This window comes from Eumetopias jubatus, unplaced genomic scaffold (genome assembly GCF_037043125.1).
Source record: "Eumetopias jubatus isolate StellerSeaLion01/CBP00866 unplaced genomic scaffold, mEumJub1_p1.0 scaffold_4, whole genome shotgun sequence".
NCBI lineage: Eukaryota > Metazoa > Chordata > Mammalia > Carnivora > Otariidae > Eumetopias > Eumetopias jubatus.
The window spans coordinates 189,802,311-189,824,115 of NW_028274810.1; the positions used below are offsets into that span (position 1 = coordinate 189,802,311).

The window sequence follows — 21,805 nt, forward strand, 5'->3', positions numbered from 1 at the left end:
TTGTGCTCTCTCCCTCTCTCTTCCATTTGAGAATTTTTCATAAGCCTTGACTTTCCTTTTAAGAAACCTATGGTTTCTAAATTTCTTTTGTCTAATCACACTTGTTTAATTAATCTAGTATCAGACTCTGCTAGTCATAAATACAGTTTTAACATAATTTAAGAAGAAAAAAGACTGTCTTCCAGAAGGTAGCTTAAATCCCTTTATGTCCTTTTATGTCATCTTCATTACACTCAAAAGAGAACTTTGAATTAAATAAGCTTTTGTTATGATACTGAAATGTATTTCCTTCAAAAAGGGTTTGGTCTACTAGAGAAGACATTACTAGATGGCCCAGGAGATCCTTAACAAATTGATAGGAGCCATGGAAACCTTGAGATCCTAATAAGATTAGATAACCAGTGATTTAAAATGTATCATTATGCTGGTGAGATGGTAACCTGGGGCAGTCACTTTGGAAAATAGTTTGGCAGTGACCCAGCAATCCTGATCTTGGGAATCTACCCTAGAGAACTGAGCACTTAGGTCCAAGCAAAAATTGTGTATGAGTATTCACAGCAGTTATTATTACTCATGATAGTCAGCAAGTGGCAACAAGCCAAATGTCCATCAACTGATGAATACATAAATAAATCTGGTATATCCATATAATGGAGTATCAGGCAGCCATAAAAAGGAATGAAGTACTGCTACATGACACAACATGGATGAACCACAAAAACATTATGCAAAGTACAAAAAACCGGCATAAAAGACCACAGAATATATGGTTCCATTTATATGAGGTGTTCACTATATGCAAATCCAGAGACAGAAAGCGATTAGTGTTTGTCTGGGGCTGGAGAGAATAGGAAGCAACTGCTAATGGGTATGGAGTTTCTTTTTGGGGTGATAAAAATGTTCTGAAATGAGACAGTAATGATGGTCACACACTTTGTGAATATAAAAACTACTAAACTGTATACTTTTAGAAGGGTAAGTTTTATGGTGTGAAAACAGAATCTCAATAAAGTTGATATTTGAAAAGTATAACTAACTTAAGACAAGGATCTCCAGCAAGGAGACCTCCAACCCTGACCTGAAATAAGTCCAGTGTTACATCCTCTTCAGTTCTGCTTAATGATTTTGCTACAAACATCATCTTTCTTCCCTTTCCTAGAAGCTCTCACCCAAACGAATATAAAAACTTCCAGAAAACCAAAGGTTGGGGACTTTTGCAATCAAACAGTGATGCTGTCATCTCTACTTAGAAAGCTTACACGGGACCCAGTAAGCAGTACGAGGGCTGGGAGAAAAGAGGAGAGAGACGCTAGGCAAAGCTAGACAATCCTTAACACCCTTCTTTTACAATGCCTGCTCTTCCTTTTCCTAAGTCAAGACAGGCAGGATGTGTGGCACTAGCTCTGTGTTCCCCTTGTTGGCGCCCCCACACCCCAGGTGAGCCAGGCATGCTGCTGACCCATGGGAGTGAGTCCATGACCCTGCACAGGTCTGCCATGAACTCTGAGATAGAGGCTGTATGTGTGCTGATGCCCAGTGCTTATGGAAGCTAAGGAGAACATGAATACTAAGAAAAAGACATCATTTTCACCTGAGTTTACCTAAACATCTATATAAAGACATGGACAGCTTTTGAAATAGGCTGTTCTGACTGATGGCTGAATTTCAAGGAATGACTTCAGATTTAAACCTTTTCTGGTGATGAGAAAGATACTGAAAACAACAGAATGCATACTATAAAACAGCTTTTCAGTAATACTGCTGGGATGGTTGTATTCACTGCAAATGTACCGCTAGCTGGGCCTGGACCTCAGCACCTGTACACACGTACTCACACAGCCCTCTAGCCATTCCCCTGCTGGGACGTACCAACCCCTAGGTTGAGTAGCTAGCAAAGGCATCAAATCAGGCATTTTGACCACAGAGACATTTCTCTACTAAGAATATCCCACAAATACTTTATAAATCCAGGGAAGAACATTTTCCAAGGCTAGTCCACGGAATTTCAGGAAGGTACTTTTCAAACTATAGATAGCTGGAGAAACTGAAAAAAGTAAATTAAATATACACCTGAAATTAAGCCTTTTGCACTGTTCCTTTCAATCACTGATTAAACTGCTATAATTATGTAAGATAAATTTGTAACTCTGGAATGCTTCACATTTAACAAGATATCTACTACTTATATTTAAAAATGTTCTTCCTAATATCAACTCTTTCTTCAAGATTTGAGATATAAAAATATTAACTAGCACAATTTTGTATAGAACACGTTCTTTGCAAGTTTCTGTTCTACCTTAGCAGGAAATCTCTCTCTCTCTCTCTCACACACACACACACACACACACACTAGAACACGTTCTTTGCAGGTTTCTGTTCTACCTTAGCCCGAAATCTCTCTCTCTCTCTCTCTCTCTCTCTCTCTCTCACACACACACACACACACACACACACACACTCCACTACTTGGGAAATAAGGAATTCCTGCAACATGTTGCTATCTGGAAGTCTGCAAAGTTCTAGGTCTTTCCCATGTCCCAGGTGGTATTTATTATTTCACATGTTGTATTCACTCACCAGTGTGGAGGCAGGAACACCCACATTTCCACAGAAAATCTGTGAGCCCATATTTTTTGATACATGTTTTTTTACAAACATTATTACAAGTATGCTGATACTTGAAAAAAAAAAAAGAAACCTGCCTCCTTACAATCTACTATCATGACTTCACATATCAAGTAGCCTCCCTTCTTATACTCTAAGACTGAAATAATTAACAATGGGGTGTCAAATAATGAAGAAGAAAACAAAAAAACACTCTATCAAGTGAGTGGGCTCCAACCCAATTAATAAATCAATCTGCGCTATTGCATGGACAGCTTCAGGGAAAAAACCATGGTGCTGGAAACACAGAGGTACAGGACCTTTCCCTTCAACTACTGGAACAGGAAGCAATGTTAGCTGCCACGCTCCCCACCCCATCCCGCATGTTCTGAAACTGGCATTTCTAAGCATATGTCATAGGAGAGGCAGCCTGCAGTGGGAAGGTTCTCATGCCTTACCTCCACCCCCACCCTACCCAATCACAGACAGTAACTAAGGGAAGGGATGGTGGTTTATTTTGTAATCAAGCATTTGGCATGGGCCACCTCACCCTATACCCCTAAGCCCAACCCCAGTACAATCAAACTAGACTATGCTTCAGGATACCATAACACAAGCAGAATTTGCTTTGGAGCCATTTAAAAGTGTGTTTAAGGTAAAATATTTACTCTTGATGAGCTTTAAGTCCCTCATCTATGAAATGGATAAAATAATACTTGCTTTAAGGGGTTATTTTGAGGATTATATACACGAATGCACACCCAGCATAGTATCTGGCATATGATAAATAGTAGCCCTTGTTATTATAAACACCCTTTTGACTTCTTTTATATTTTACTGTTTCCCTTGATGCCTCAGTTAATCTCATTACCTGTAAGAAGATTTCTTGGACCCGGGGAAGGAGACCCAGCCTCCCACCGTGCTGGGTGTGGTCCCAGGAGAGCTAAGGGTCATTTCAAAGAGGCTTATGATACTTAATGAGGCCCTGCCTGTAGGGTCACAAAAACAAGTCTAGTTACATACTCTTGGCCCAAGCAGTTCCACTTTGGGAATGCTATCCCCAAATCAAAGTACCATTCATGACCTCAGGGTATGAAAAGATTTCTTAAACAAGTGAAATGAAAGCACTAACCATAAAGGAAAAGATTGACAACTTTGATAAATTAAGTATTTCAGCTAATAAAAAAAAGAACAAAAAGACATGCCACCTATATAACACATAAACCGTGTAGAACCACTGAAGAACTCATTTTCAGAATATATAAAGCTCAATACTGCAAAAAAAAAAAAACAAGCAACAGACTTGAATAGATCCAAGAGGGAATACAAATGGCCAATAAACATAGCAAAAGTTTCTCAGCCTCAGTAAGTCATCAAGGAACTGCGATTTAAACCAAAATGAGATTCTACTATAGATCCATCAAGGTGAAAAAGAATATGAAGGGGGTGCAAATCAGAGGCGGAGACGAACCATGAGAGACTATGGACTCTGAGAAACAAACAGGGTTCTAGAGGGGAGGGGGGTGGGGGGATAGGTTAGCCTGGTGATGGGTATTAAGGAGGGCACGTACTGCATGGAGCACTGGGTGTTATATGAAAAAGGCTGAATCGTGGATCACTGCATCAGGGACTGATGATGTGTTGTATGGTGACTAACATAGCATGGTAAATTGAAATTAAATTAAAGAAAATAAAGACAGGATCAGTAAAAGGGATAGTTTGACAATAAACATCTTGTAAATAATTTTGTTTCTCCTTTTTACCTTAGCTGCAAAAACCTCAGAACCAGATCTTAAGTTCAATTATTTCAATTATAATATTCCATGAAGTATGCATGTTTGTGGTATTGCCATGCCCTTGGCACTGAGGATGGAGGGGTGGTTAATTTTCTTTTTTTTTAATTTAATTTTATTTTATTGTGTTGTGTTAGTCACCATACAGTACATCATCAGTTTTTGACGTGGTGTTCCATGATTCGTTGTTTTCGAGGGGTGGTTAATTTTCAATTTCTATTTTATATTTTTGCTATTATTTGTTCTCCAAGTGAGTGACACTGTAACAAAATTATCTGAGATAAAAATAAATAATAATATAGACTGAAAAAAATTTAAAAAAAAAGAAAAAAAAACCACTAATTCAAAAAAAGAAAAAAAAAAAGAACAAAGTCTGGAAAAAATAAGGAAAAGACATCTAAAGATACCAAATAATGGAAAGAAAGCAGAGCAGCAAGAATAGTTTACAGTGCTAACAGGCAAGGAGACTGGAACTCCTACTTTTGGAAAACAGTTTGGCATTACCTACTGAGGGTGAAGAAGCACCCTCCTCCCCACCATGACAGGCACACACTTGTACACTAGGGGCCACACATCACTGGGCTTATGCCACTGTCTGTAATGTCCAGAAATGCCTAGAATGATTATATGGATAAACAGCCTGTGGTAAGTGCATAAATCTAGAATGAAAATGAACAAACCAGAGTCACCTACAATAAATGGATACATCTTACGAAGTTTATCGGCATAATAAAATTATCAACAACACAGAGGGGCTAAACGGGAGGGCCCCCACCCTTAAGTTTCTTGGCTGCTGTGTATGGCTAGGGCCTGTGGTATCTCTTTGGTGAGTGAAAGAAGCAAAACTTAGGAATACACACATATGGTACCCTCTCTATAAAGGTCAAAAATAGGCAAAGCTAACCATATTTTTAAGAATGTACACAAAATGGGGCTTCTGGGTGGCTCAGTTGGTTAAGTGTCTGCCTTCGGCTCAGGTCATGATCTCAGGGTCCTGGGATCGAGTCTGCATCAGGCTCCCTGCTCTGTGGAGAGCCTGTTTCTCCCTCTCCCCCTGCTCTTCACTCTCTCTCTCTCTGTCAAATAAATAAATAAAATCTTAAAAAAAAAAAAAGAATGTACACAAAATGCTAAAACTATAAAGAAAAACACAGAAGAAATCTGAGGACTCAGATGATCTTCAGTGGAGGGACAGGCGATGTCACCAGGAAGGACACTTACACTGGGGGTGGCTTCTGGACACTGATCATGTTTTGTTTCTTGAACTCGGTAGTGGCTTCATGGGTGTGCTTTATAATCATTCTACACTCTACAATTATGCATTCATTCATAGTTTGCTATATTTCACAGTAAAAAAGGTTAACTTAAAAGATCAATAAATAAAGGAGACATGTATATATACACACAGAAGGATATTTGTTGCAGCATAGCTTTGAAGCAGCAAAAACTGGAAACAACCTGAACGTCTGTCAGGAAAGGGACATCTTCATGAGATTATTAAGTGAAAAAAACCAAACCCTATCTCTTTGTTTAAAGATGTGTTAACATTCATGAAGAGAGATATGAAGATCGCACTCACTGGAATGAATACCAAGTGGAAAGAGAGATCATTAAATTTCCTTTACTCGTTATTTTATATTTTAATTATTTGAACAGCGACAACCAACAGTGACTATATTATTATCTCATTTGCAGATAATATTGAAAGTCCTAATGTGAGGCTTTTTACAGATGAGCAGTCCAGATTCAGTGGCCTTCCTGACAATCCATTCCATTGTTGGCTATTCTAGGAAGTAAGCAAACTGCCTTTTTTAAAAAAATGGTAATGAAGGGCGCCTGGGTGGCTCAGATGGTTAAGTGTCTGCCTTTGGCTTAGGTCATGATCCCAGAGTCCTGGGATCGAGTCCTACATCAGGCTCCCTGCTCCTTGGGAGCCTGCTTCTCCCCCTCTGCCTCTGCCTCTCTCTCTCTCTCTCTCTGTCTCTCATGAATAAATAAATAAAATCTTAAAAAATAAAATAAAATGGTAATGAAAATTACCTTTCTTGGAATTTATATTTTCATTAATAACTGTCTAAGTAATTGAAAAAGAAAATCTCTAACTAAACCTGAAGCATTCGGTGTAATTATTTACTATGGATCTGATACTATTCCCGGTTACTCAAGATAATTCTAGTATAGATAGCTTATTGCTGTTGTTTAACAAAAACAATGGAAAACACCAAGAATCTAAATTAATACCAACACCACTGACAAAAAGTAATCAGATTTCTTATTTAAGGGCCAGGGACTATAACCATAAAGTGAATAGGAAATTTACAGAAATGAATTCCCCTAAAACTGGAAGTAATTAAATGTCAGCTGTAATACCGAAGATGCTGGCTTTGGAATTTGATGGACCTGGCTTGAGGCCCAGCTCATATACTTGGAGCCAAATTATTTAATTTCAGTGAGCTTCAGAATCTTCATTCAAAATAGAGTAACATCACCTAATTTGCCAGCTAGTTGGAGGGTTAAATGAAAGCGGAACCTTACTGACATTGAAACTTTTTCTGTGCCCCATATTAACAGATATTTCGTTGGCAAATTCATAAAGATTCATGAGTACTCTATCTAAAATTAAAAGTATAAGATTCTCCAAATCTGAAAAGCCAGCTAATGATGGAATATTTAATTTAAGTATTTGATTTCATATTTGAGATTAACAAAAGAACACACTCCCGTTCAGCTTCTGAATTATACTGTTACCTGTGCCCTCATGATAATAACTATTGCCACAGAAATCTGAGAGAGGGAGGAAAAAAACTATATTCATATGTAAAATGTTTATAGGAGCAATTACCTCAATAATTACTTTCAAACTATGCTGCTGGAGCCCTAAGGAGCCAGGTGGAGAGGCTGTGGGGGTTTCTACCCATCCACCTCCCAGGTTTAAACAGAACAGCTCCACATGGATTTGTTGTCACATTTCAATTGTACTTTAGATTTCTATTTTTTAAAAAAGTTCAAAAGTTTTAAAACTACTGGCCTACTGGTAGATAATTATGACTTTTGTTAGGAAAAGAACAGCAGGGGGAAGAAAGAGGAATTGTTGAGATTTCCAAGAGAAGGAATGAATGAAAAAGAAAAAAAAATCCTGCCCATTTACTGAATTCTAGAGTTGCTGTGCTGCAAGGCAAATCAACTAGATAAACTGCTAACCTGGAGGGACAGGTACTAGTTGTTTTTATGTTCTTGTATCAGCTGATCTTCCTTCTGGTTTCTTTGATCCTTGTTTTAACTAAATCTCTCTGTACTTTTAATTCCACTGGTTTCATTATCCATTCTTTCCCATTATGATTGGGCAATTAACAAGGCCTGGCAATTTCCGACTGGATTTCTTTTCCTTCCTGGAAAAAAGTGGAACACTTCCAATTTCTAATTATCATTCTTCTAAATTACTCTATTGTCTTTCTCTTACCATTTTGTTTGTAAAAACAAGACAACAAAGTCTTAGATCAGTTTAGGCAAGATTTCTACTTTTCAGCTAATCAAAAAAGAAAAAATAAAGTAGGAGGAAGAAGGAAAGAGCCACTGTTTATATGGTGTTTTAGATTGTACAAAACACTTTTATTTATTATCTCATTAAATTATCCTAACAGCCTTGGGAAGTAAATGCTATTTATTCTGACTGATAACTAAGAATGGGATTAGTTTCAGTCAACCAGCGGACATAAGAGCTAATATATAACTCTGATATGTTGATTCTGAGACCAGTGCCCTTTATCAACACGGAATCCCAATTGCCTCTGATCAGTGTCCAGCAAAGTTCTTGGAAGTATGAGTTTTGTTTTTTAACCAGCAAGTCCCCTTGCATAGGCCTGGCAGATATGGTTATATAATTCCAAGTTAACTTGGTTCTATTTTGTCTCTTGGTTATGGGGGAGTATGTAGTGAAGTGAGGGAGGAAGATCAAAGACAGTTTTGAGATTACTACTAAAAAATTTGTTTCATCATGCAGCCACTCTGGAAAACAGTATGGAGGTTCCTCAAAAAGTTGAAAATAGAGCTACCATACGATCCAGCAATTGCACTACTGGGTATTTACCACAAAGATACAAACGTAGGGATCTGAAGGGGTACGTGCATCCCAATGTTTATAGCAGCAATATCCACAATAGCCAAACTATGGAAAGAGCCAAGATGTCCATCGACAGATGACTGGATAAAGAAGATGTGGTATATATACACAATGGAATATTATGCAGCCATCAAAAGGAATGAGAGCTTGCCATTTGCAACGATGTGGATGGAACTGGAGGGTGTTATGCTTAGTGAAATAAGTCAATCAGAGAAAGACAGGTATCATATGACCTCACTGATATGAGGAATTCTTAATCTCAGGAAACAAACTGAGGGTTGCTGGAGTGGTGGGGGGATGGGTGATAGACATTGGGGAGGGTATGTGCTATGGTGAGTGCTGTGAATTGTGCAAGACTGTTGAATCACAGATCTGTACCTCTGAAACAAATAATGCAATATATGTTAAAAAAAGAAAAGAAGAAGAAGATAGTAGGAGGGGAAGAATGAAGGGGAGTAAATTGGAGGGGGAGACGAACCATGAGAGATGATGGACCCTGAAAAACAAACTGAGGGTTCTAGAGGGGAGGGGGGTGGGGGGATGGGTTAGCCTGGTGATGGATATTAAAGAGGGCACATTCTACATGGAGCACTGGGTGTTATGCACAAACAATGAATCATGGAACACTACATCAAAAACTAATGATGTAATGTATGGTGATTAACATAACAATAACAAATTTAAAGTAAAAAAAAATTTTGTTTCATATGGCCAAGAAATGTTTGTGACTGTTTTGGTTCTGACTTTATCATATGATCATCAAGTTTTCATTGAAAACTATTTAACTGCTATGGAGGACACAGAAAAGTAACACTTGGTTCTGAATGGTAGTCTGTTTTTGGTCAAAAGATAATGGGAAAATAAATTTATGGCTGGGAGAATGCTCTCCTATGGGTGTCTGCCTGGAAACCTGATGAACCTATAAGGCACACCATGAAGGCCTTCTTGTTGAAACCTTCCTACTGACTCAAGCAAATGAGGGGGATATCCACCCACTCCAGCAAAAACCTTATGATACTGTTATTGTTTCCAAACTGCTTCCCTGCTAGAATGTAAACTCTTTGAAAACTGGAACTAGGACATCATCCATGTGTCCACAGTAAGGTGATGTGGTAATGAATGAAAAAGGGAAGAAAAAGAGACACGTAAAAGTCTATAGTCAAAACAGAATTTCTTTATCTAATGGACTACAATGCAAATTTATTTTTATTGAATAGTTTTTCTAAATACTATTAAGGGCAATAATCTTGACAATGGTTACTGCTTGACCTGTGAAGTTCAAAGAGAATCTCTTACGTGGTTTGTGGCTGTCATTCAACCTTCCTGTGATCAACCTGGTGGGTGTGCCAAGCCTTGCTGTAATCTGTTGATTTTTTTCTTTGTATCCTTTAATCAATGTCTTGATTTTCACTATCATTGACAATAAAAACAAATTAGAGGAGATATAAAATAGCTTTCTTACCTTAAGGATCTTTCATTGAAAGATAAAGGTGATGAATGATTTAGAGGGGTGCCCATTTTAATAAATCTTTGTCTTAATTTCTCCAAAATAATGGTTAAGCTTAAATAACTGGCATTTCCTTTCTGAGCCCCTATTCCCTAGTTATCCCTTTTTGAGATATGTGAAATTATGCCCAGAGGTTCCATTTAGAAACTATTCTGCTCCAACTAGACTTATGGAAACATTTGTAGCTGTTTTCATAACTCAGTATAAGCATTTTTTAGACAATCAGTTCATTTTTCTTTTTTCCTTTTCAAAAATTGAGGTAAAATTCATACAGCATAAAATTAACCATTTTAAAGTACATGATTCAGGGGGCATTTAGTATATTCACAATGTGGTGTAACAATCACCTCTATCTAGTTCCAAAACATTTTCATCACCCCCAAGGCAGACCCTGTACCCGTGAGCAGTTGCTCCCATTCTCTCCTACACCCAAGCCCTGGCAGCCACCAGTCTGCTTTCTGTCTTCAGGGAAATGTCTATTCCAGGCATTTCATATAAATGTAATCATATATTATGTGACCTTTAGTGTCTGGCTTCTTTCTCCTAACATAATGTTTTCAAAGTTCATTCATACTGTAGCATGTGTCAGCATTTCATTCTTTCAACTCAGTTTATTTTTGCTTACTAAAAAACCCTTTTTGTTTGCCACTTCATTTATTCTCCGGAATACATGCCCTCCTTTACTTCTGATTATATTTCTTTTCTTTTTCAGGCTGGGATTATTCATAAATTCTTTTTCTTGAGTACAGTTGACACAATGTTATATTAGTTTCAGGTGTACAACACAGTGATTCAATTTCTCTATATATTATGGGCTATGCTCAGCCATATGTAGCTACCATCTGTCACCAAATAAGGCTATTACAATATCATTGACTATATTCCCTATGCGGTACCTTTCATCCCCGTGACATATTCACTCCATAACTGGAAGCCTGTACCTCCCCTCCCCTTCACTGATTTGACCCATCTCCCCCCTCCCCTTTCCCTCTGGAAACCATCAGTTCTTTGTATTTTATAGGGCTGATTCTACTTTCTGTTTGTTTATTCATTTGTTTTGTTTTTTAGATTCTACATATGAGTGAAATCATATGGTATTTGTCTTTCTCTGACTTATTTCACTTAGCATGATAGGTTCATCCATGTTGTTGCAAATGGAAAGATTCCATCCTTTAAACAATCTTGACAAAGAAGAACAAAGCTGGAGGCATCACAGTCCCAGATTTTAAGATACACTACAAAGCTGTAGTAGTCAAAACAGTATGGTACGGGCACAAAAATAAATACATGGATTAATGCAACAGAACAGAGAGCCTAGAAATAAGCCCACGCCTATATGGTCAATTAATCTATGACGAAGGAGGCAAGAATATACAATGGGGAAAAGATAGTCTCTTTGATAAATGGTGCTGGGAAAACTGGACAGCCACATGCAAAAGAATAAAACTGGACCACTTTCTTATACCATACACAAAAATAAACTCAAAATGGGTTGAAGACCTAAATGTGAGGCCTGAAACTATAAAAATTCTACATGAAAAACAGGCAGTAATTTCTTTGACAATGGCCATAGCAACATTTTCCTAGATATGTCTCCTGAGGCAAGGGAAACAAAAACAAAAAAACTATTGGAACTACTTCAAAATAGAAAGCATCTGCACAGTGAAGGAAACTACCCACAAAGTGAAAAGACAACATACTGAAATGCGAGAAGATATTTGCAAATGACATATCCAATAAGGGCTAATATCCAAAATATATAAAGAACTTATACAATGCAATACCAAAAAAACAAATAGCCCAATTAAAAAAATGGACAGAAGACCTGAATAGGCATTTTTCCAAAAAAACACATCCAGATGGCCAACAGACATGTGAAAAGATGCTCAACATCATAAATCATCAGGAAAATGCAAATCAAAACTACAATGAGATATCACAGCTTATATCTGTCAGGATGGCTAAAATCAAAAAGAAATAACATGTGTTGGTGAGGATGTGGAAAAAAAGGAACCCTCGTGAACTGCCGGTGGGAATGTAAGTTGGTGTAGCCACTGTGGAGAACAGTACAGAGATTCCTCACAAAATTAAAAATGAACCAATAATTCTACTACTGGTTATTTACCTAAAGAAAACATGAATGGTAATTAAAAGAACATATATGCATCCCTATGTTTATTGCAGCATTATTTACAATAGCCAAGATATCTAAGCAACCCAAGTGTCCAATGACAGATGAATAGATAAGGAAGATGTGGTTTAAATATACACATACAATGGAATATTACACAGGCTTGTGATTATACTTCTGTGTTTGCACAGAGGTAGTGTTTTGGGGTTGATATCCAGTTTGTTTGTTTTTTTCTGGCTAAGTTCTAGCCTCAGTAGGATTTTACAAGAGAGCTTTGGAGAACAAATTATAGATTAGATTTTGTCCAAACATGGGCTTTCATAAGTCACTCATTGGCTAAGGGCCACCTAAACTAAGGGGAACCCAAATTCTCAGATACTTCCAGCTGTTTTCACAGGCAGACAAAACAGTATCTGTGGCTGAGTGCAGTCTTTTGAAGACAGGGACAGATGTGGGCCCACAGATGCAAAAATACAAAGGAGCTGGGGTTGGGGATGGGTACAAAAGAAATGATGGAAGGGCTTTAAGGGGATCTGGTCCAGTATCAATAGTTGTTTGCTACAGGGATTATTTATTAATTCTGATTAAATGATTCTCAATCATTAAACAAATGATTCATTTAGTGATTCTGAAACATGTTCATTTTAAAAGAAATGTTCAATAGGCAAACAATTCTGTTCAGATATTAGCTTAGCCAAGGGCTACACTATAGGATATCCTTCTCCTTACTATTTCTCAAACACACCATACACAAATCTGTCTCACACACTTTGTACTTGTTTCTTCTGCCAAGGTCTCACCCCATAGAATGAGAAAAATACGACTTTGTGATAGAGGGATTTGCCTGTTTCACCCTGATCCCAGGCTTGCTATCACTGATTAGATGTTGTGTACCTCTTAATGTGAGGCAATACGAAGTATACAACATCATCATAGAGTATTCTTGCCCAAAACTATTTAAATAGACTTTGATCAAACTTTTCCTAACTTCGGGTGTACAATATAAATATTGTTTTATATAGTCAGTGTTACTTGGGAGTACTGGGTTTGCCCACATATTTACCACTTGGTTTGCTCATCCTCCCTTCTTGCACCTCACACATTTCAGTTTGGTTTAATTGTATCCTTTTGAATTTTCTTATTGGTATTATGTCCCGTATTCTTCTGACTTGGGCTTATGAATTTCTTCCTGTTTTTATTCTTATTTTTCTTAATTAAACCCCTGAATACTAGTGACTATTTAGTTGATAATAAAAATAAAGAAACCAAACTTTGATGCATGATACTGCTTGGGTTACCTTGTTTCTTCTATACATCTCCTTCTTATCATGTAAAGATCTCCCTGTATCAGAACTAATTAATTAATGTGATTACAGCAAAGCAATCAAATATATTAAGGAAGCAATTCAACAGTTGAAGTCTAGAGTTGTAAATCTAATCAGGATTTGTGTGACTTGAGACTATAACCTCAGATTTTGAAAAGTACCTTCCCTCTAAATAAAAATAAAAGGTATGATTTCTATTAACCTTGGATTAGAATCTAATAAAAATAACTGTCAGTTCACAGTAGCAAAGACATTCAGAAATAAAGTGATTAAAGCAAACAATAGTGGATGCCTGGGTGGCTCAGTTGGTTAAGCAACTGCCTTCGGCTCAGGTCATGATCCTGGAGTCCTGGGATGGAGTCCCACATTGGGCTCCCGGCTCAGCGGGGAACCTGCTTCTCCCTCCGACCCTATCCCCTCCCATGCTGTTTCTTTCTCTCTCTCTCTCTCAAATAAATAATAAATAAATAAAATCTTAAAAAAAAATAAAGCAAACAATAGTTAGGAAAATAGACATCATCTTCCTAAAATGTTTCTAAGAAAAGTTTTGTAGAACTTGTTTTACCTTCCAAAATGCTCTACATTGAAAGTCACAATCTAGCTCACTGTAATCCTTACTTTATAGACCTTACAAGGTTTACTATGTTTATTATGCTCAGCCAAAGATGTATGCTCCATACCTACGAAAGAGATGGCAACTTTGCAATTTTATGTGTAAGAAGATTGTTTAAACAACAGGTTCAATATTTTCTTTAAGGAAAAGATGTTCAAGTGGAAGAAGTATCTTTGTGTACAAAGCTAAAAATAAAAGCCTCCCTGAAAGGGAAAGTAATAACCTTAAACCTAAAGAGGCCTGAAGGTTATTTGGTCTAGTCATTTCATTTCCAGATGCATAAGGCACCAGAGTTACTGGTACTGGTAGCACAGCCAGGAGTACAATCCAGGTCTCCTGATTTCAAGTTAAGACTCTTTCCACTCTATGCAGAATGTCCATTTGGGTGCCCTCAAATTAGAGAACACCACAGCAGCAAAATAAGGGGGTGTGGGCAGCACAGATATATAAGAAATTCTGTATAATGTCAGGCAAGAAATACATCAGAACACAAAAACAACACATACACAATATTAACCAAGAAAGGTTGAAGAAGGGGGGGATACAATCTTGAAAAGATTTGCCTACTTAAACTTCTATTTACTGTTTTATTGTTGTTTATGCTTTCCTGTACAATTGTTAAATAGAGACCAAAAATAATCCCACGTCAAAGGACAATAGAAAGATTTAATTTTGAATTAAAGTACTCATGTTAAGAAACAATGGCAGAGAGAAAACAATAAAATCTATAGGGAAAACACAAAACATACTTCTAAACTGATTAAGGGCTTAAATTAATAGCATGATGCTTGTTTAGTGGGAGCTTCCTTTTGCTTCTTTGAGCATCACTGGTTTTAAGATTTAGTACATTCTCTTTCACTGACATTTTATTCACCTTCCAGAAACTTAAGTGAACCCCAGGAACAATTTTATTTTTCAAAATCATGAAATTATTATTAAGAACATCCCTGAAAAGGAGGGTTTCCAACCACAGCAATTAACAAGAGTTTCTGGACCTCAAACCCCAAGGGAAGTGTGTGGCTCTTTAAAAGGGTGGCATTTTTGAAGAGGGAAAATCAAAGGAAGGAAATTACTACGTACGTTTCTTACCCAAGGAGAGCTCTCAGCACCACATATTTCCTGTTAAAGAAGCATCTGAAATGTTCCTCAATAATAACCCTAACCCAACCCAGTCAACTTGCATTGAATAATTCCTAATGATTCCCTTCTACTGCACTTCTCCGCACTCTGGGTCACACCCAACTGGAGTGAAGGCAGAGGTCTACATAGGAGACTGAACACCCTAGTGTCACATCACACTGGAGCTTGACCCTGGCCAATCATCCTCACCTCTAAAATGGGAGTGAGAACAGAGTCTTCTCCTATACTGACTCTTGTGAAGGCTAAAAAAGGACAAGAAAATCAAAGTGCAATGCATGGAAAACTTTTTTCTGTTAAATATTAAGTAATGAACATTCACACTCTCCCCCTCCTTGATAAAGTGTTTTCACAGCACAACCCCATGCATGTCCGCTTAGACTTTGTGAGGAAACCAAAGGTCTATGTGCAGAGGTTCATAGAGAGCATGGCCCTCACCTGCACTGGATGCAAGTCTTGGGGCCAAATGGTTTCCATTCTTCCTGCTAAAATTGAGCTCCAATAATTACCACTAATTATGTACAAAAATATACATCCAAATCCTGTGGAGGAAAACTGTAAGATAAACCCAAGCAAACAACTAATGTCCATTTCACAAATATTTATTATGAGTGTGTCATGTGCTAGGAAATATAATGGTGAACAAGAAACAGCACCTGCCCTCACAGAGCCTAACAATGGGCAGACTAGCTTGAAATACTGGCCACCAGGCATTCTAATCAATGTCAACTTTTACTGATTGTCTACATCATGCAAAGGTATGTGACAATGACCAAGACAAGGTCTGATGTCTTGGTGTGACTCAGAGCCAGGCACATGGTGCAGGACAGCTTGGGAGAGCCATTCCAAGATTCCTCATAAAAGTCTTGATGTTTGTACATTATTGCTAAAAAAATGGACACATTCAAACTTATGCCTATGATGTCACTCTTATTTACATTAAAGTATACCTCTCTGGTGGGACACAGGTCAGCAGGAATTCCAAAGAGTCCTGGGCATGGGCATTGAAGTGAGTAGCATTATGACCACTGGAAGCCCAGGTGGAGGAGGGGAGGAGGTGACCCAGCAGTAACCGCTGCAGGAGATAAAGGAAGTGCTGGGTACAGATAAAGTAGTGCTGGGTACAGGTGCCAGGAGTCTTAATGAAGGAGCATCTTAAGACTGGCCTATGAGGGAAAGGTGGGGCTTAAATAAGGCCCAGGAGAAAAGCAAAGTGTTCTAGGTCTAGGGCATGGCACATGCCTGAGTGGTGGGACTAAAGGTCACAAGTGCAGCAGGCTGGGGACTAGCATGGGGGCTTGTAAAGGACTTTTGAATCCTGACTATGGGGTTAGTATTTGAGCATATTGACTAAACTTGGCTTCTAGTATAAAAGTTATCAGTACTTAATCGGTTACCTTGAAAATAAAAGTTGACATTTAAACAGTAACTATTAATTGGATCACTCTCTGAAATGCACCACCCCACACACAAAGTGCCCACCCCTCACTCTATAATGAAAGCTGACCAGACAGCAGTGCTCTCCTTATCTTCAGTCTGGCTCCCAAAGGAGATAATGGAGACAGTCTTCCCTCTCTTCCTCATTCTGGTCTTTAGCCTCAGGCCTTTCCTGTTCTCTTCAGGGTTCCTAAATCTTGACCTGCCCTCAGATCCCCCCTCGAAGGTGGCTGCTATCAACCCACAGCTCTCTGTATTAGGCACTTGCCGGTCAGTGTCTGCTTGGGTCACCCCTGGCTCTCCTGCTGGTCCATGAGCTCCTGGAGGGAACGGTCTATTTTTACACTCCTGGTGGAGCTGACTGCAGGTATCAGAAATTAAGATTAGTTTCTAACTGGTTCTTTGTTCTCCTTCTCTCAATTGCTACAGAAGTTTCCAAATCTGTAGCCCTGCCCCAATCTCTCCCTGTATCTTAAATCCATTATAGGTACAACATCAGGATAATCTTAACTCCATTTTTATTTTTATTACCTCTTCTTTTCTTCTCTCAAGGTCTCATAGAGGCCCTAATTTTCTCTCTGATTGATGCGGAATCCCTAAAAATAGGATCTAAGGCTTTATCTAGTTGACTTTATACCCTAGTATATTCTGGTTTAGGATAAATCCCAAAAATCTAGCACACAGCTCAGTGCCTCAGCCTTTAGCCAGGGGCATAGCACAAAGAGGCACTAAATCCTTATAGAATAAATGAGTGAATTATCTTTTCATTTCCTCTTTTGCATACATCTCTCCTGATCCTACGTGTATGTTTTCACAGATAACATCTTACCAATCTGAAGAGAACTTTTCTTTCTGACAGGTCAGGACGTTTAAAGCACTTGTTCTCACTGACTTCTTTTATGAAATCTGAGATTATAGCCAGTTAGGATCTAGTCACTTAAACCATTCTCCAATATTTGTGCCTGTCTAGTTTTCTGTTCAAAGGGATGCAATTCAAGGTCAAAGAACATGTGAACTGCTTCCTTGTCATTCTGGGTACTCAGGTAGAGCTTTCTGTACATGGTGAGTACTGACTAAATACTCTTCAATAAATCTTCTCTTAAAGGGCCAGTCAACAGATCTAAGTCAAATAGCACCTACAAATTAGTGATTTTAGACACAGAAATCAGTGGGTTTTAACAAGTTAGGGCATAAATACGAGTAGGATTTTGAACTGAAAGAATTTCCCCTCCCCCACAAAAAATTTGGCTAGCTATATTTTCCATTTCCATTTCCAGTTAACACATATTTTTGGAATTCTTTTCCCACTCAGTATAGCCCTATCATATAAAAATAAAAATGTATAATAATCAACAATAAAAAGATAAAGTTCATACACAGAATTATGACATCAAGGTCATGTGACTTTTCCACTCATTTGACCCACTAAACTGCTGCACAGGCCACGTGGGAAGACAAAGGTCAGGGGATGTGCCTTAGGAGGAGAGTCACTGGACAAATAGCAGGGAGTGCTCTAGAGAGGAAGAAAGCACAGACACCAGAGCTCCACATTCTGTTTAATGAGCATGTGTCGGCAGTGTTTTTCTGAAAATTGTAGTTTTTTTCCTTTAAATCCAGGCTATTTTCTGAGTTTTTTTGCTTTAAGCAGTCAGTATGGACATGCAACTCCAAAAATATATCAGAGAAATACAAAAGATATGATTGTTGTTTTTATGCAAGCCTTCCCAAATGAGACAGGTGGACAGAGCAGCAATCCCCACACACTGGTCCAACAGCATGTCTGTTCTGACTCGACAGCTTTGAGGTCATCAGTCCACTTCGTAGCCCTTGTAGGGAGTAGTGATTTTCCATCACTAGAAGCATGGATCAGATGAAATCTGGTAGCCAAGATCTAAAAGACTTCATGACTTAGCCTAAACACACAACTATTTTCCAACTTTTTTTTTGGAAATACTTCCAATTTCTGTATTAGATATTGGAAGTATATAATTATAATTAATCATTTTAGCTTGAATTTTGGGAAATAACGGTTTATGAGAAGTATATTTTGTTAGAGTTTATGGGAGTTGCCATGAAACACAATAATTTGGGGGAAAATAAAAGAGACAATTTGTGTTTACTGGGCCATGGATGGATGACTGACAATGGATGATATCACTAATAGGCAATTATAACATCCAGCATTCCTAAATGATTTAATAATTTGTTTTGAAGAAATATAGTTTCCAAAAGAACAAAAAGACAATCTAAACATTTACTGGGATAGCTGTGTGCCAAAATAAGATAAAATAAAATAAAATAAAATAAAATAATAAAATAAAATTAAATTAAATTAAAATAAAATAAAATAAAATAGATAAGTAAAGAAATTAATGCCAACCTAAAAAAAAAACCAAATATTTAGTCACAAACCTAAAAATGGTACGGGTTCCAAAGTTTGTAAATGAATTATTTGCAATACTCAGTGTATTTCCTGTGGAAAAAACATTTCCTATGGGAATGTTGTAGATAGTAGTAGGGCTCCCCTTGTAACCCACAAAAAAGTAGGTTAAGGGTTAGGAACACATATGATCGTAAAGTATAATGGTAAAAGAACATGAACTTTACAGAGCCAAAGACTCAGGATTGCAGTGGCTCTGTCATTTACCGGTAGAACTGCCACAAGAAGTTATGTACTACAGTCTCCAGCAAGAAGTAAGCCTCCCAGAGCAGCCTCTGTCTGGCCTACACTAGGGAAGCTGGCAGCTGGAGCAACTCTGCTGCCCCATAGGGAGGATTTCCCGTCATGGGGAGCCCACCTGTATCCTGGTATGCTCAGGTGGGAGGCTTATGTGTAGAGTTCATGTCGAGGAAGATTACCTCCCACATGGCCCTGATAAAGTTAATGCTGTCAGGTCAATATGCTGGGGCAGCGATACCATTTAAAACTGTACTATAGTCTTTTCAGATTCTTGTAATTATTTTTTTTTAATTTATTTATTTTTTAAAAGATTTTATTTATTTATTTGACAGAGAGAGACACAGCGAGAGAGGGAACAGGGGGAGTGGGAGAAGCAGACTCCCGGCTGAGCAGGGAGCCCGATACGGGGCTCCATCCCACGACCCTGGGATCATGACCTGAGCCAAAGGCAGATGCTTAATGACTGAGCCACCCAGGCGCCCCCAGATGCTTGTTATTCTAAAACTTAGGACTAAAATGAGGTTCAGCCTTAATAAAGATAAGTTTCATGTGAAACTTAAGCTTTTCACACATGTAGATACGCTTTCTAAATATCTGGGTAAACCTCCCCCTACCCCCAATCTATAAGGCAATTGCATTATAATACAGCTACCTTTTTATAAACAAAAGGAAGCATTTGTTATAAGACAAATCTGCATGGATCAATGTTCTTTTGTCTATCTACCCAGGGTTTATAGGACTCTTTCCATGAAATACATGTTTTTCAGGAAAACAAGCTCTTGGGCAGAGCCATCACTCACCTGTACAGTACCATATGAAAGCCAGATGAGACATGGAGTTATGGTCTCTGGGAGTGCTGACTGCCTACATAGGTCAGTCAGGACAACACTCAATAAATGCTCACAATTTAGAATGACCATGGCTAGAATGTTCATTATGCAAACCACTGGAAGATGCTATCAATAACTGCTTCAAAATCAGAACATCATATATTCATGATGGGTTTTTTTCTCTCTCATATACTGGTATAAGCTCAGATGTTACGATAATTAGGTAAAAAATTAACATCAAGAGAGTTAAAATAACACACTATTCAAGTGAAGAGAGATTACAATAAGAGAGAAAATTGCAAATACACTGTTTACACTAATTCTCTAAATGACTGAATAGTTTGATTAAAAATGTTTCTTCTTTTCCCTAATTTATAGATTTAGGATGATTATTGGAGATGTAATAGCCACAGTTTGGACCAGATCTACATACCATTCTACCTTGCCTATCCAAAACCACATTTTAAGGTAAGGTACCATGAAACTTGATAGAGAACAAAACTTTCTTACTATGGAAAGCAAAAAGATGTGACAACTTAAGAATTTTGTTTAAAGCTTATAAAATGCCTTTATAGTAAGTTATATTTTCATTTACATAAACTGACTCATGCAAAGCTATCTTATTTTTTAACTAGGAAAACATATAAAAAAATCTTAGAATTAAAACACACATACATAACATTTTTTATCTTCTTAATTTTTAATAAAATTAGGAATCACTAAACCTGCATTATTGTTTTTGTTGCCAATTATAATTTTTCCCCTAGAAGTACTTTATGGGCTTGACTTAGCTCTGCCCTAGTTTTACAGGCAAACTCTAGGATCCTAGTTTATTGTCTTTAAAAATAAGAGATAAGGGGCGCTTGGGTGGCTTCAGTTGGTTAAGCATCTGACTCTTGATTTTGGCTCAGGTCATGATCTTAGGTCATGATTTCAGGGTTGTGAGATCGAGCCCCAGCTCTGGCTCCATGCTCAGCAGGGAATCTGCTAAAGATTCTCTCTCTCTCTCTCTCTCTCTCCGCCCCACCCCCCGCTTGTGCTCTCTTTCTCTCAAATAAATAAGTAAATCTTTAAAAAAAAAAAAGATAAAACACTAATAAAAGAACCAGCCATTGTAGCAAACTAGTTGCTATTACAGAGTGTCCTTACCTTCCTCTGGTAGCCTTCTGTAGAACCTTCATTCCCATCAGGCTGCAGGACTTTCCTTCCAACTGTTGGTCCTTCAAGATGGTGCCCTCAGAGTGCACTTCACTGAATATCCCATAGGCATCTTGCACGAGAAGGCAGACTCTACAAAAAAGTATTCACATTTTTTTAAGAGACAGTTTTTGATTCACTACAGAGGTCAGGATTTCCTTCTCCTTTGTTAGAAATCCATTGTAATCATCTTTCTGAATGGGTAAATCAAGGTAAAAGAAGTTGAATTCAAATATGCACTTTAGATTTGTACTTACAGGTGTTTGGATCACTATCCACAAAATACAGAAGGAAACAGAATTCTCTTTTGGCATAGAACTAAACCCTAAGCCAAATGTGGTTTAAAAGCACATAAAGAAGATCATCCTTTCAAATAAAATATATTACCCCTGCCCAAAAAGAGATTATCCTCTCTCCCCATTTTTATCCTG

The 21,805-nt window shown here is 37.9% G+C and overlaps 1 protein-coding gene across 7 annotated transcripts in view; it reads right to left on the minus strand.

The window, feature by feature from the left end:
• The window catches only part of SPIDR (scaffold protein involved in DNA repair), a 562,942-nt gene that overhangs the window by 52,702 nt on the left and 488,435 nt on the right, over window positions 1-21,805 (minus strand). For all 7 annotated transcript variants that reach the window (XM_028119024.2, XM_028119022.2, XM_028119020.2 and 4 more), the window contains one exon: window positions 21,327-21,467. In XM_028119024.2, the coding sequence (XP_027974825.1) occupies window positions 21,327-21,467 (141 nt within the window). The remainder of the gene's footprint in view (window positions 1-21,326; window positions 21,468-21,805) is intronic.